The 15,328-nt window shown below is 42.9% G+C and overlaps 1 protein-coding gene across 1 annotated transcript in view; it reads left to right on the forward strand.

The window, feature by feature from the left end:
* Positions 1-2,992: 2,992 nt before the first annotated feature.
* Positions 2,993-15,328, forward strand: part of SLC30A10 (solute carrier family 30 member 10) — a 22,068-nt gene continuing 9,732 nt past the window's right edge. Inside the window, exon 1 of the mRNA XM_035902207.1 lies at positions 2,993-3,437. Within this exon, the coding sequence (XP_035758100.1) occupies positions 2,993-3,437 (445 nt within the window). The remainder of the gene's footprint in view (positions 3,438-15,328) is intronic.

Raw genomic sequence — 15,328 nt, forward strand, 5'->3', positions numbered from 1 at the left:
CTGGAGCACTTGGAAATTCTCTGTAATATTCCTTGGATGATGATTAGTCCTGAAGGGTTTGCTTTAGTTGCATCGTGAAATTGTCTATCTTGCATTCACCTGTCTAGGTATTTTCTCACCATACAGACGAAGTCTCGGGCAATGAGCAAAGGATTTAGGGAATGATGTGTCAGTGCATGCATTCATCTTTCGTTTTCAGTTGACGTACCAGAAGAGTGTCCCTAAGGTCTTTCTATTCTGGTGTGCTGTCTCTAACACTGACTGGAATTATACTTGGAGAAAAACCGTTAGTAATACCAGAGTGTTGTCCTCCCAGCCCCAAATGATGGGTAACTAAGACTAGGCTGCAGGGGTATTGCCTGCTGCAGCACTCTCGTGCTGGGGGAAGGGGAGAGGCGGTAACCAGCAGCTTCAATGTCCTGAGGCACAAGAGACAGGAGAGCACCAACATTTTTTGACAGAGCAAATGAGATTATTAAGAATAGATGAGCACTTCCAGCTGCCATCAAAACACTGCCACATCGGTATTTTAAAAATGAGATACGGAAGCTGTTGATAGTGCAGAACAAAGGGAAGGCAAAACTAAAAGCAGTCTCTTAACCTTATCAGTTTGAACAAACAGCCAACCTTCAACCAGTTGAATAGTTCATGAGTAAACATGTTGACAACACTGTTCTTAGGAATGAGTTGTTCTCAACCTACAACTGAGTGTCTGAAACCAGAGGATTCATGGAAGTCCAGCCCTTTTTATTTGTTTGTTTATTTGTTTAATTCTTTTCCCCAGCATGTTTCTTCCTGATCATAGTAGGGCTTGAAGTGTGTGGAATGTGGATGACTCACCTGCAGATATCTCTGTGGTGACCTTCCACAGAGGAGAAGCTACTGCCTGCCTGGGAGAGACACATCCCTCTTAAGTACCCTTCCACCAGAAGCGCAATCTGAGCTACCTGTAAAGCGTTACAGAAACATCCATACTTACTCTTAATTATACTGGTATAAATAACTTTCAGAATCTTAATAAATCATGTCTCTTGGAAAGTAAATATATGAATAGATTAACACGCTATTCATATGATTAAATGATGCAGCTTTGTGTTTATACTGGAACCGCAAATCTCTACTGCTCCTTAGTTGTATACTGATAAATTTGGGTTAAACAGTGTAGTAAGGTGGGATGTAGTGGAACTGCCTTCACGTGGGGCTGCTCCTTATTGACAAAGTAGAGGACACAAGCATTTTGGCGCTGCCGCAAAAGGAATGCTTCATGTAGCTGGAGCTTGTGTTTTGGTCATCGAAACCTTATCTAAGGCAGGACTTTTGAGAGCTCTGAAGTTTGGCCTTGGTCTGTTTCCACTGAAAAGAGAATAACACTTGAAAAAAATTCACTTTCCATGCTCTATAGTCCCGATAGTAAAATAAGTAGTTGAACATTAATACAAAAAGGAAGAAAACACCCTAGAAATAGCTGGGATAGAAGTAGTAACACAGGTGGGAGAGGATGAAGAGGAAGAAGAGCAAGTACCAGTTTCAATGTTGTAATTAGTTCTCTAATTCACCCTGCCAGGGTTAGAGGTGTTCTTAAAAGATGGTGGGGAACTCTCAGGAGCTGCAGCTGCAGCGTGTGGGTAAACAAATGACCAAATGTTAAAAATTACATCTGTTGGCAGGCAAGGCTTCTAACAGACTGGACTTTAAACATAAATATTTTGGCTGTTGAAACCCTGTGAGCAAAAAAAATAAGTGAAAAAGGGGGGTGGGTGTTTGCGTTTTTGACCTAAAGTTAATTCACCTTGGGAAGTCTGAGGCCAGCAGGGATAGTTGGTCAGCTCAGGTTATCAGTATTACTATCTTATCGCTCTACGCTGTACTGCATGTAATTTCCTTCCGTTTTATCTTGTAACTAACTGTCTCTATGTAGGTACACAGATGGGCATTTCAAACAAAAACTAAATCATAAAGTTTTCAAGGAAGCCTAGTGTGCTATTAGCAGCAATATTTCCTTCACCGGAGTTTGCGCTCAAGACCTCAACAGGTACTACAGTGAGTGACATAAAAAAAAGAAGTTACTGCTTCAGGTTCTTACTTTGTTCCAGAAATGGCACCGAGTACAAGCTAGGACTTCTGCAGCTCTTATTTCCCCCTTCTGTTTGTGCTTTCCCCAAATCTGACTCTTCCTTGCAAGCGTATGAGAATGACTTTGGGATTTTGAGATAGGCAGGGTTTTCTAAATGGGAAATAAACTATGTGCTTTGGGTTTATTTTTAAAGCTCAGCTTCTGTGTCTACTGGTCACATATTTAGAAATCGGCCTCCACCTTTACTCCATGTCCATGGGCAACGTTAAAATGTACCAAAAGTACAAGCCATTGAAAACTCTGGGGTGCTAAAATCTAAGATGAATTCAGTTGTCTTTGAAACTTGCTCTATGGACAACATGTTCAACTACCCTTGCAGGCAGTTCACGTTTACTGTGTTCTTAAAAATGTCTTAACATGGATTTAAAATGTCTTCTTCCACACACATTTCTCAGTACTAAAGTTACAGGCAACAGAAATGGCCGAAACAGACCAGGAAAGGAAACAGGAGGAAAGTTTTAGGCAAAATAAACACCTTTTCTAATTGCTTAAAATTCTGAGCCACTTTCTTATGCTCTCCTCTCTGGGCCTTACTCATTTTTTTTGGCACAGTGCCATTGGCTAGAGTAGCAAGTGCTGGTGCTCCCGCTACTCTCCCTTGGTTTGTATTTGGTTTTGTAGAAAGAAAAGCCTCCTGAGGGTGGAACTCCTACAGGACTGGAGCCTTCAGGCTGCCTTCACATGACGAATCGTGCTAAACTGCCCTTTAAACTGATTTATTGCTTTACTGCTTCTATAAAAGTGGCTCCCACATGTGAGCAGCACTGACAGGTGAAGGGCAGAATCGCAGGCAGCGAGTTGCTCCTCACCCACCTCTGTCTTGCAGAACCCCAACGTGAGGGGAAGAGAGCAAGAGAAATGGGACGCTACTCGGGCAGGAGCAGCAGGCTCATCCTCATGTGCGTGGTGAGCCTGGTGCTCTTTGCTGTTGAGATCTCAGTCGCCTATGTTGGCAATTCTCTTTCCTTAGCTTCAGATGCCTTTGCTGTTCTCTCTCACTTGATCTCCATGATCATCGGTTTGTTCGGTGTTAGGTTCAGCCGCATCAGATGGCACAAGGCTAACACTTTCGGCTTCAGCCGGGCAGATGTGCTGGGAGCTTTTGGCAACTCTGTTTTTGCCACCGCTCTGATGTTTAGCATCTTTGTTGAGACAGTCAAGAGGTTTATCAATCCTCAGAAGACTGAGAAAGCACTGCTTGTCCTCGTTGTCGGGATTACAGGTCTGCTCTTCAATGTGTTCAACTATGTTATCTTCATGGACTGCTGTTACTGTCGTGCACCCCAAGGAGACGCCGAAACAGGTAACTAACCTAATGCAGTTGCTCAACGTTCCTAGCCCTCTACGCTTTATGACTTTTCTAGAGACTGTTTACTGCTTCCCTGAAAGGGGCGAGTAAAACGTTGTTGTCTTCATCCTGTTGTTAGTAAGGGTGATGGATTTTATGTCTGAACCCGTACGCATTTCCTGTTGATTCTGCGAGGCAGCTATCACCACATGCGTTTTGCAATAAATAGCGTTTAAGTAGTGTGTGTGTTCACTTCCTAACGAGTACAGTGATCCACAAGAGAAGTTTTCTCCCTGATCTACTGGCTGGCCAAAGACAGGACAAGGTGTACTACCACCCTAAGGAGATACTTATTAGGAAATACCTAATCCCGAAATACCAGTCGTCCACGATCAGTAACTCTCCATGCTTTAGTAATTCTGCTGTTAATTTTTGTCTAGGACATGGTTATCTTTTGAGAGGTGTTCACGGTTTGCATGAGGCAAAAGAATAGGTAAGGGCAAAAGGATAGTCTCGGCCCTCCTAGATTTGGGGGTGAAAGACAACTTTTGAGAATATTCGAATGCTGACCAAAACCCCTGTGAATACAGAGCTGAAGTATTCTTTGCTGATGTTTGTTAACCTGTGCTTTAGAGAGGGGAGGGGAAAAACAGTGATACTCTCTACGTAAATTGTTTGCAGGAGGTTCTGTTGAGTGCACAGAGGTTTAATCTTTCTTATTTCTCTTAGCATAGGATTTTCAAATGTCTGCATTTGGGAGGAGGGACGGGGGCTGGTTTTTTATTTCTGCAGAAAATATCTCACTTTTATTTGATGTAAGATACATGCGTGTTCTCTCTCTCTCTGCACGTATATATACACACACACATATAAACATATTTCTTGAAAACAGAAACATTTTAATCAGGATAGGAAACAGACATTTGCAAAGCATTAACCGGACACCCTGGGGGGGAAGCTGAGAGAGCCTATCTAATCGAGCAGCTGCTGGTAGGTACTGTTCTAGGTGAGGTGAGGGAAGTTTTATGTTTGTCTTTCAGGCTGGACAGGGCTTTGGAGCTAGAAACTAAAAGTTTGTTAGTTTACATTGCAGTGTTTAAGTTATTTTCTGTAGGACTTAAAGCCGAAAATATTTCTGTTCATTATTAAAGGTATCTCCAGACAATACTGAACCTTTAACTTTACTGGTGTATATATAACACTAACACCAGATGTACATCTTACTTTGCTGCTTGCTTGTTTACATACCCAAGTGTTTACAACTTGAGCTGCTCTTAAACAAAAGTTGCAGTGATATGTAATTAGCAGGGGGATTTAATGGGCTTTTACATTAGGAACTGTCAGCAATTCCTGGCCAAATCTTCGTCCCTGTGACATCTTCTTGGTTTCCTCCTAGCAGCAAGTTGTGCCTCTGGGTGAAGTCAGGGAGGAGGAACACATCAGCACTTAAACTTGGAGAGTATCAGGCGATTAGGGAATTAAAGTAATGGCAGCTGTGTAGGTAAATGCCATTTTCACTGAATTTCCATGATCCTCCTCCTTACAGCTCTCTGGGACAACACAGCCATCCCTCTCCCTCCGATAGACTCACGTCCAAATACCTGGCAACTCCACTTTGCTTTCGTCTGAATTTCAGTTGCGTAAGCCAGGGATGAATTTTGTACCATCTCATAAACACAGTGGTAGATTTGTTGGTGGGTTTGCATCTCTGTTTCTGGCACAGTGAATCTTCTCTGCTCGTGGAAATGCCTACCAGCATGACAATGCCATTTTATACTGTAGAGAGAATGCGCCTTTCTTCTGGACTTGATTTTATAGTCTCCAGTTAGGTATAAATTCACATTTATTTCCTCTAATTCTCTCTATATTCCACCTGAGTGGGATTTTTATTACATTTCTTCTGAAAGAACTGTTATTCCTCAAATACCTGTACTCTGAGAAGTATACTTATATGCTTTATATATAGTTTATGTCTATATTAAAAAAACGTGAAAAAAGGGGATTCCATCTCTCTGTCATCCTGTGTGATACTTTTTCCTGGAGATGGGAATCAAGGTAGATTTTCTAGTGCGTCAGCACCACTAGCAGAGACTCAAGTGGATGAACGTGGTCTCTGACTCCTGCTGGTACAATCCAGCTGTCCGCAGGCCATACCCTTGGTGACACCAGTGACGGTTCGCTGGAGGGTAAAGGTTTGTAGACTAACCCTCTACCCCTTAGGCTTTCCTGGGAAGTGGGAGAGCTGCCTTCGAATCTCTGTTCCCCAAGTAGGGAATGGATTTAAACAGCCTCTTTTCCCTTGTGTGGGATTGTTTGCATTGTTTTGAAAAATAAAAAGCAAAATGTAAGGAGAGCGGCTCCGTCCTCTAGTGCTGTACTGTGGGTGCCGAGGGCAGTGGGAACATCTAAATCCACCGAAGCAAATTCTTCTGTGTATATTAGTGCCACAAGTAATCACAACAGCCAACAGTTCATCTCATTCATCCATTTACCATCTGGGATGGAAAAACTAGCTGGTGGGTTTCCTGGGTGTTGCCGGCAGCTGGGGCAGAGCGAGCCATGCCTACAACGAGCGTTGCCAGCCAGGTCTGAGATCCAGTGGAGGCAGAGGGGGGTGTTCACATGTGCCAGCCCACCTTCTCCGTCCTTTTCCCTTGTTCTACTTCTGTACTCATTTAGCTCATTGCAACCTCCATGCCTCAGGTTCTCATCTTAGTACAGATATTCTTGTTGAGCAAGTATAAATGTGTTTTTCTGAGTTGCCATCCCCCCTTACCCAGGCAGACCCAATTTCCCTCCTCCACCCACCGGCTGGGTTTCTTTTGCCTCTCACCCCTTACTCCTCTGTCCCTCACTCTTCTCTTTTTTCCTGGTTCTTGCTACCCTTGTGCTCTGTGTCCAACTCCCTAAGCCATGATCTACTGCTTTCCCCCTTTGCCTCTCTCTCCATCTTGTTGTTCAAATTCCTGTCTGTCCCCCCTGCCAGTGGTAAGCGCCCTGCTCTTCCCACCAGCTCAAACTCTGCCCCTCTAGGTCCAACTTTGCACTTGATTCAGGCAGTCCAGCTCCCCACGCGACAGTAGCACCAAGAGGAGAGGTCAGCAAGAGTATGGGGAAGACATGCCCCCCAGTCGCTCTTTTGATGCTGGCCCAGAGCAGCTATTAGAGGTGTAGAGTATTTCTACACTCTTTAAAGGAACTGCTGAGTAGAGGTACTGGGGCCAGCTGGGTTGCCCATAGCAGTGTGGACAGCAGCACAGACAAAGTTACTGCTTTGACTTAGAATCCAGGAAATACTCGTTAAACCGTAGAAATATCAAAGCTTCCCTAAGAAATGTTTGCCAGAAGTTAACATTCACAAAACGCTTTTCTTGCTGTTGCTGTTGGAAATGGCAGAGCAGCTCTAGCCAGAGTTTTCTGACAAGTTGAGGTCTTGTATCTTACACGGAAAGTTTTGGCACAAAAATGAAGAATATGGCAAAGCAATAAGCAGCTGAAAAAAAAAATAAAATCAGGCTCTTGTAATAAATACTAGACAACTTTAATAGTGGCCATAGCCTTTATAATCATATATAGTCATATACATAGTCAGTCATAAAAATACAGAAGCCTGTTATACTGCACAAAGATCAGCTTGCTCTTGTTTGTGTAGTAGTTCGGGGTAATTGTCACCTCTGTTCATGTATAGAGTTTTAAACTGTGAGGGGGACCACAGTTTGAAAAGCACCGCATTAGGCTGATTATAGCACTTCTCTGTTGTTTGTCCTGAGAAAATGAATAAAGCTTTAATGTGGATGAAACATTTGTCCTGTCGTCTTGTGATCTGCGTGGGGAGGAAGCAGGAAATGAAGAAGGTGTCACCTAGGTCGGCCCGGCCAATACCGAGCCACCCATAAAATGGCTGGGGCTGTGAGAAACAGCCCTCATCTTCTCCTGAGAGACCTCATGGTCTTCGCACAGTTCACAACTCATTAAATAAAACACGTTCTGTGCTAGCAGGCAAGTGGCTTGCTTTTGTATTCTGGCAGGTGCAATTTAGCAGGCAAGTGCGTGAGCTCTTTATGTGATAACACTGTTGGGTCTTGATTCTCCTATCTCACTGTGCCCCAGCAGCCTGCCTCCCAGATAAGAGGTGGCATCTAAGTTAGCAGTCACATAAGTGGAAAACACCTTTTTTTCTCCTCCTGGACCTTTTGCAGAGTGAGTTTGTTTAATCTGAGGCTTGCTGGGAGGCATATCTCTTTTTCCAGGCTTTTGTAAGTAGAAAAGAGCTGGGGTGTGTGAATGAAGTGAGATGAGGAGAGGTACTAGCTTTAACCAGCTGGGTGACTTGGGAAGACTTTGTTGCTACAATATTCTGAAGTCAATTTTCACATCTGTTATTGCAAACATACTGATCCCAGAGGAAGTGAGAACATTTAGAGGCCAAAAGAAGCATATAAGTGGCTGCTTGACCTGTATCTTAATGGCATAGACCTTCCCAGTGGAGACCTGGTGAGCAGAAGTGTGCAGGTATTGAAAAGCAATTGTATTTTTAGCGGCAGTCTCAGATTTAACAGACCCAACAATCTACACTGCAGGAGACAGAAGTGCTCTGGGGATTAGAAATCCAGAACAGAGGATTTCAGTTGCTTAGGCTGCCAGTGTGAAGAATTTAATGCTCACTTAATTCACCTGCATTTAAGAAGGGAAAAATAAGTTCCTTGGTCTGAACAGGTTGAAAGGGTGCCAGACTATGCCAGCCCGATGGTTTGGGGACCTTTCTAAGGAATGGGAAGGAACCCTGGCTGTAACACCTGTAACAACCAACCTCTGGTTTACTGTGCTTTTCACACTTGAAAAGCCTGAAAGCTCTTCCCCAACATCAGCATTACCGCCTCTATTTTACCTCTCTTTTGAGTGTATCTTCACCGGGTTGATGCTGGTTTTTCCCCTGGAAGCACCAACCCTTTGGTAAACACTTCATGCCAGTTCATCCCCTGACTGCATTCCTCAACAGACGATCACCAAATGCACAGCCCGGGAGCTCACCAGCAGACGTTTGCTCCACTCACACTGTGCATTCTCGTGGATTTCTGCTGCCTGTGCAGTGCAATGTGGCAACTGACCCCTAAACACTTGCCAGCATACGGTGTATAAATGAAGGGACGTGTGCCTTATGCATTTATTTCCTTAAATGCCGGAGGTGTTAGTGTCTTGGCATGCAGGTAACCAAAGCCCGCTCTAACCAAATGTTTAGATTTTTGAGCTTTGTTTTCTACAGTGTTACTGGAGGTAGTCCTCTCAAACAGAATAAAAAGGCCAAGGGAAACTCTCAAAGTAATTTTAAGTGCTTATCAGATACCTAAGACTGAAAACATATAATTTCTGAAGGTTGTCTTTAGTTTAACAGTGTGCCAAATAATCCTCACCAACTTCTTCCAAAGCTTTTCTGAGCAGCCACCTCAGAGGTAGCCAGGTCTATGTTAAGCTGAAGCTCTAATCCCGAGTTTTCAACAAAGACAAGACAGATGGAAAGAGGCCATGAAAGTCTATTTAGCAATGTGCTTTGCTAATTTTTCTTAAGATTTTTTTTAATGCTTTGTTCTCTTAAAAGAAACCTCAGAAGGTAATCTAAGGGCAGACATTTTACTTTCACCAATTGTTTTCAAGAAGAAAATTTTGCACCAAAACAAGTAAAAGCAAAGGTGTTGGGGCTACCTTTTGGCCAAAAATGAAAAGCGCAGAATTGAAATTTTAAGTCTGTAAGTAAAGCAAGCAAAGCATCCCTGAATGTTTTATGCAACAGCATAAAGGTACGAACAAAACTTCTGAACCTAGATTCCAACAGTACTAGTACCACTGAACTTTGGGTAACTGCATTTGCTCTCAACCTTGAACCAATTTCATAGTAAAGGCATAGACAGACTGGCTGAGTTACACCACAGTATCTGTGGTGAGCTGTAAGGAAATAAAAGGACTGTAAGATAACTGAGTTCAAAGTCATAAACAGTTTCAATACAAAGGGGGATTTTAAGGTGGCCATGTTATATATGTTAACTGCAATTGTTCTGTTTGGACAGCTATTCTGCAGAGAGTTTGCTCCAGGCACAGATTTGATATCAGCTTCAGTCTAGAAATGCTGCTGGGATAGGAAGTTTTTGCAGTAGGACTCAATGTATTTTACAATGATGAAAACAGTGACTGGCTTTCTCCTCTTCATGTTCTTTGCAACATGCAGCGCTACCTCCCAGTAGGAAAAGTTTATATGTGTGTGTACATACATATGTATGTATATAAAATCATAGAATCATTTGGTTGGAAAAGACCTTTAAGACCATTGAGTTCAACCATACCTGTCAACCACTAAGCCATGTCCCTCAGCACCTCATCCACCCATCTTTTAAATACCTCCAGGGATGGGGACTCCACCACTTCCCTGGGTACCCTGTTCCAGTGGCTGATAACCCTTCCAGTGAAGACATTTTTCCTAATATCTAATCTAAACCTCCTCTGGCACAACTTGAGGCCATTTCCTCTCATCCTAGATATATATTTATAATATATATAAAAATATATATGGGAAACCTAACAGAACTATCCTATTTTACAAGTAAATTATCAAGTAGGTGAAATATTCAGGGAAGCACTATCCAGGTAGTAGAGCAGATACTGGCTGGATATGTCTTAGAGTATGCAAAAGGTTTCTTTATGCTAGATACTAAGAGCAGGGAATGCTGGTTTGTATCTAACAAACTGAACAAACATCTTAAAATAGAAAAAAAATCTAATAAAAAGAATAATTCCAGGCTAGGAAATAAATAATCCTATGGCTCCATCATTTCAGATTGACCTACCAGTGTATTCAAGCCCTCTTTAGAAAGGCGTGAAAAATTGGTTCTCCATGTCCAGCCAGCCCATGGTCTCTCCCTGGGACAGTTTCAGGACTGTCTGGAAGAGTCACAGCTGTGATGAAGAAAGCCAAGGACACTCACATCTGTATTCTGCCAAGGATGCTGGTACAATTTTCACCCAGACTGCTGAACTGTTGCTGGAAGGCTAACTTTTACGCTTCTGCTCCCTGAATTGAGACAGACCTAATGAACTGATTTGCCAGCCCTCCTGCCCTTCAGCGTATGCCAAGAGACCCCATCTTCCTCTTGCAAGTGCAATCCTGAGCAGCATTAGAGGGATATATAAATAAAATGAGGAAACAGCTAGGAACAAACCAACTGCAAACAGAATGCTCTTGTACTGACCATCTTCCATGCTAAGGTCAGTTGGTGAGTGTTTATTTTGTGATTCATTTTGTGGTCGAATTTATCTGTGGCAGAAACCAACCACATTGTTTCAATTTAGGTTTGCTATGAATTTGCCCAGCTTTCCTAACGTAAAGAAATGGGCTTCACGGAGCCTTCAGGGCTGTCACCAGGACTTGTTGGAATGAAGATAGTTTAGGCTCTGTACAAGAAGAGAAACGCAAGCTTAAAGGTCCATTCTCACCCACCCATTGGATTTCAGGCTCTTACAGCTAGGGATGCTGCCTTTAAATGTAATGTGCTGAGGGTCAGCCTCAGCTTTTTAGTGCAAATTTAATATTTTTCACCCCAGAGTCTTAAAGAGGCATGACTCCTTTATCACGTGCCATGGTGTGTGGGCATCTGTTTCTTTCATTCTCTAGTTTCTTGCAAATCATTCCTGAAATATCTTTTGTAAATAATTTTTATGATGGGTTAAAAAGTAATCTCTGCCAGGACTTGGATAAGCAGGATGAAGAGTGATCTCTCTTAATTATGATGTTCAGAATTAGTTCTTTATTTTCAAAATTTTTTTTACTATCCAATTCTTTAGCACCGCAAGGCTAGAAGTGGTCCTATTTTCATTCTTCATTCAGCAGTGGAAGAACATTACTGTTGTTACTGCTGTTACTGTTGTCTAATATTTCCCAGTAATACAGAGATATCCTATTTTCAAAGGCTCACAATGGCTTCTCTGCAAGGAACACCTAAGTAGATTTTAACCTGTGACCTTGAAAATGGATAACTTAAGGAGGGTGTGACAAAAGTCCGCAAAACCAAGAGTGGCATAGGGAAGGTCAGTAGTCATTGACTGTTTGTTCTGTCCTCTAATACAAGAACTAGGATATATCAAATGAAACTAAGTGGATCCAGGTTCAAAACAAAGAGAAAGAGGCGATTCTTCACACCATGGGTAGAAGACGTGTGGAGTTTGTTGCATCCTGGCTTGTATAAGGAATAGTGAGGCCAGCAGGAGCAGGAAAGTGATTGTGCCCCTGTACTCCGCACTGATGAGGCCGCACCTTGAATACTGCGTTCAGTTTTGGACCCCTCACTACAAGAAAGACGTTGCCTTGCTGGAACATGTCCAGAGGAGAGCCACAAAGCTTGTGAGGGGTCTGGCTCCCACGTCATACGAGGAGCAACTGAAGGAACTGGGGTTGTTTGGTCTGGAGAAGAGGAGGCTGAGGGGAGACCTGATCGCCCTCTGCAACTACCAGAAAGGAGGCTGTAGCAAGGTGGGGGTTGGTCTCTTCTCCCAGGTAATGGGCGATAGGACAAGGGGAAATGGCCTCAAGCTGCACCAGGGCAGGTTTAGGTTAGACATTAGGAAAAATTTTTTCACTGAAAGGGTTGTCAAGCATTTGTGCTAGGTTAACGGTTGGACTTGATGATCTTAAAGGACTTTCCAACCTAAATGATTCTATGGTTCTATGATTCTAAGATCAAGATGCAGAAGAGCTGTGGAGATAACACATGCTTTATTCTGAAGATTGAGCTAAATTAATTATTCTTGTTATTGAAAGCGATGACTTACTGAACAAGAATGGTTAGTGTAGCTATGTTCAGATGACAGTTTTAGGAGTCATTTATCTGGAAGTGATAGTGGTACCTGGATGCAGAGGGCCAGGGAGGCTTGTATGCATAGCGGGGTGAGCAAAAGCTTGGATTTCCAAGAGGCTTTCTAAGCAGCCGTAGCATGAGAGGAAAGGCCCTTGCATGGATAAATGACTGGTCAGAAGACGAGAAAGAGAAATCAGTTCCATAAAAATGTTTGCTAAATGCTCGGAAGACAGAAAGTGAATTGGATGTGAGGCAGCGCTGGGGAAGGAGTGAAGGAGCTAGTTGGGACCTTTGCTGTGCCTCTGTGTGAATCTGTGGCTGACCTGTGTTTCGAAGACTCTGCAGGTTTGGTTCCCTCATCTGCAAAAGATGTAGATGGGAACGGGAAATAGTTCAGAGATGGACCTCTTGTCTAACCCAGCACAGACATCGCTCTGTTCCTACGTCAGCGTGTGGCTTTCAGACTGATGCCGTCTCGTGGGAAGCAGATCAGGATGCATGAGCTTGCCATGGAAGGATCAGTGGATGAGCAGAGACAGCTTCAGAGCTGGGGCTCTGACACACACTGCTTCTGACTTCTTCAGTGAGTCATTTGTAATTGTGCCTCATGTAAGAGGACTTAGTCACAGCCTTATTTGCTGAAAATAATTTTTAGCACTATTTCTTCAAAAAAACTGTGATATTTTTATGTTTTTGAAGTGAGTTCGGGGCTATGACATGTTGGGTTTTTTTCAAAGAGAATTAACGTATATTTTTCACAGGAAGATTAATGATGTTCCAGCTACTGTATTATACCTCTTCCTAAAATAAGAACCACTGGAAATTCCTTTCAGTTCTATGCAGGTGCAGTGATTTTTTTTTTTGATTGCAAGTGAAGCGCCAGAGGCAGAATTTTCTATCATTAATTATAGTAAGGAAGTTACAGTCTTTAATTTTAAAGTTTTTACCTAATAGACTAGCTAAACTTTCTATAACTCTCATATATTTTTCTTCCTTTTGTTCTACCTGTGTCCCACTGCTTTTTATTTGGCACTACTGCTTAAAATCTCTCATCATATGTTGGTAGATGTAATGTTGTCCTGGTTTCAGCTGGGAGAGAATTAGTTTTCTTCCTAGTGGCTGGCACAGTGCTGTGTTTTGGATTTAGGATGAGAAGAACATTGATAACACGCTGTTTTAGTTGTTGCTGAGCAGGGCTTACACCAGTCAAGGACTGTTCAGCTTCCCCTGCTCTGCCAGGTGCACAAGAAGCTGGGAGGGGGCACAGCCAGGACAGCTGACCCCAACTGGCCAAAGGGCTATTCCATACCATATGACATTATGCTCAGTATATAAGCTGGGGGAAGCTGGCTGGGGGCAGTGATTGCTGCTCAGGGACAGGCTGGGCATTGATCAGTGGAAGGTGAGCAAATGCATTGTGCATCACTCGCTTTGTATGTTCTTTTAAAATTATTATTATTTTCTCTTTCTCTGCTGTCCTATTAAACTGTCTTTATCTCAACCCATGGGGTTTACTTTTTTTTTTTTTCCCCCCTGATTCTCTCCTTCATCCTACTGGGGTGGTCAGGGAGGGTGAGCAAGTGGCTGTGTGGTTCTTAGTTGCCAAATGGGGTTAAACCACGACAAATGTTAAAGCTGAAATGTGCGTTGATACACTTACGCTATCTGCTCCCACTGTTGTGTTTGTCTTTATGGCAAGGTTCTTTTCAATACATTTATTTTTAGGCATTTGTTAATGTGAATATTGCAGGTTACTTTCATTTCTCAGGCATCAAATGCGTGAAGGACATGCACAAGAGTCTCCAGTTAACTGGGAGTTGTGCGTTTTAGTCCTTGCAGATACATGGGAGGTTATTCCCTGAATGGCTGCTTAAGCCGATTCCAGAGGTTAAGATACATCTTGGGTTACATGTGAGAAAAGCTTTCGTTGTGTACACAAAATTTCAGTGGAATGGGGAGGCCTCATTTAAAAGATGCATTCAAGCAAGGCATCAGGGTAACGGGTGATAGAAGGAGGGGAAATGGCCTCAGGTTGCACCAGATCAGGTTTAAGTTGGACATTATGGAAAATTTCTTCACCGAGAGGGTTGTCAAGCATGGGAATGGGCTGCCCAGGGAAGTGGTTGAGTCCCCATCCCTGGAGGGATTTTAAAGATGGGTAGACGAGGTGCTTAGGGACATGGTTTAGTGGTGGGATGGCAGGGTTAGGTTAACATTTGGACTTGATGATCTTAAAGGTCTTTTCCAGTCTAAACGATTCTATGACTCCGTGAAACTCAATTAACAGCAGTATCAATGCAATTGCTTCAGAGTTAGAATAAAGAGGAAATCCCCAAGGCCTTTAATGAATTTCTGGTTGTAAAGCACACCACCTTTGGTAGGAGGGACATGACAGCCTTCCCCGGCCATGCTGGTTTATCATCTGATAGTCACACATGCTTTGGCAAGCACGGTGAAATGTTTGGTGTCGCACTTCAGAGTGAGTTGCGGCTGCTGAAGCAGTACCTCCGGCACGGCTGTGCCTCTCGCCTATCTGATGCACTCCAGGCTGTCGCAGGCTACGGGTTTAAGGACATCAGTTTCTTTAGGTGTTACGTCTTTTATTTAAGTTTATTATTCTTGGGCTCAGTTCTGATTTTCTTTTTTACCTACTCCTGAAGTCAAAACACGAAAAAGAATAGTATGATGACCCCAAGTCCAGCCTGGGGCCACTGAAAATCTAGTGACAATAGCAGTTTTTTTTCAGGAACGGCTTAATTTCCTGGCACCTCCTTTGATTGTCCAGTGGCTCCCATCATCTCGAAAAGCTGTATTAGTAGTCGGGCTCTGTCCTTTTTCCATCTGCATGCAGGGGTGTCACTTTCCCAAGTCATAAAACCAAAAAAAAAAATAATTCTAAAAATACAAGGTAGAGGTTTACTCATTTGTTATGCTTCTTATCGATTGTTCTGTAGGGTAAAAAAAAAGAAATGCATGAAACTGTTTTTCTCATAGGCTGACTGTAGGGTTCATGCACGCTTAGGTTCTGCTCTGACATACCTTTTTAAAGCATAGCAGCAGGAAATC

This window comes from Egretta garzetta, unplaced genomic scaffold (assembly GCF_000687185.1).
Source record: "Egretta garzetta isolate BGI_Z169 unplaced genomic scaffold, ASM68718v1 scaffold339, whole genome shotgun sequence".
NCBI lineage: Eukaryota > Metazoa > Chordata > Aves > Pelecaniformes > Ardeidae > Egretta > Egretta garzetta.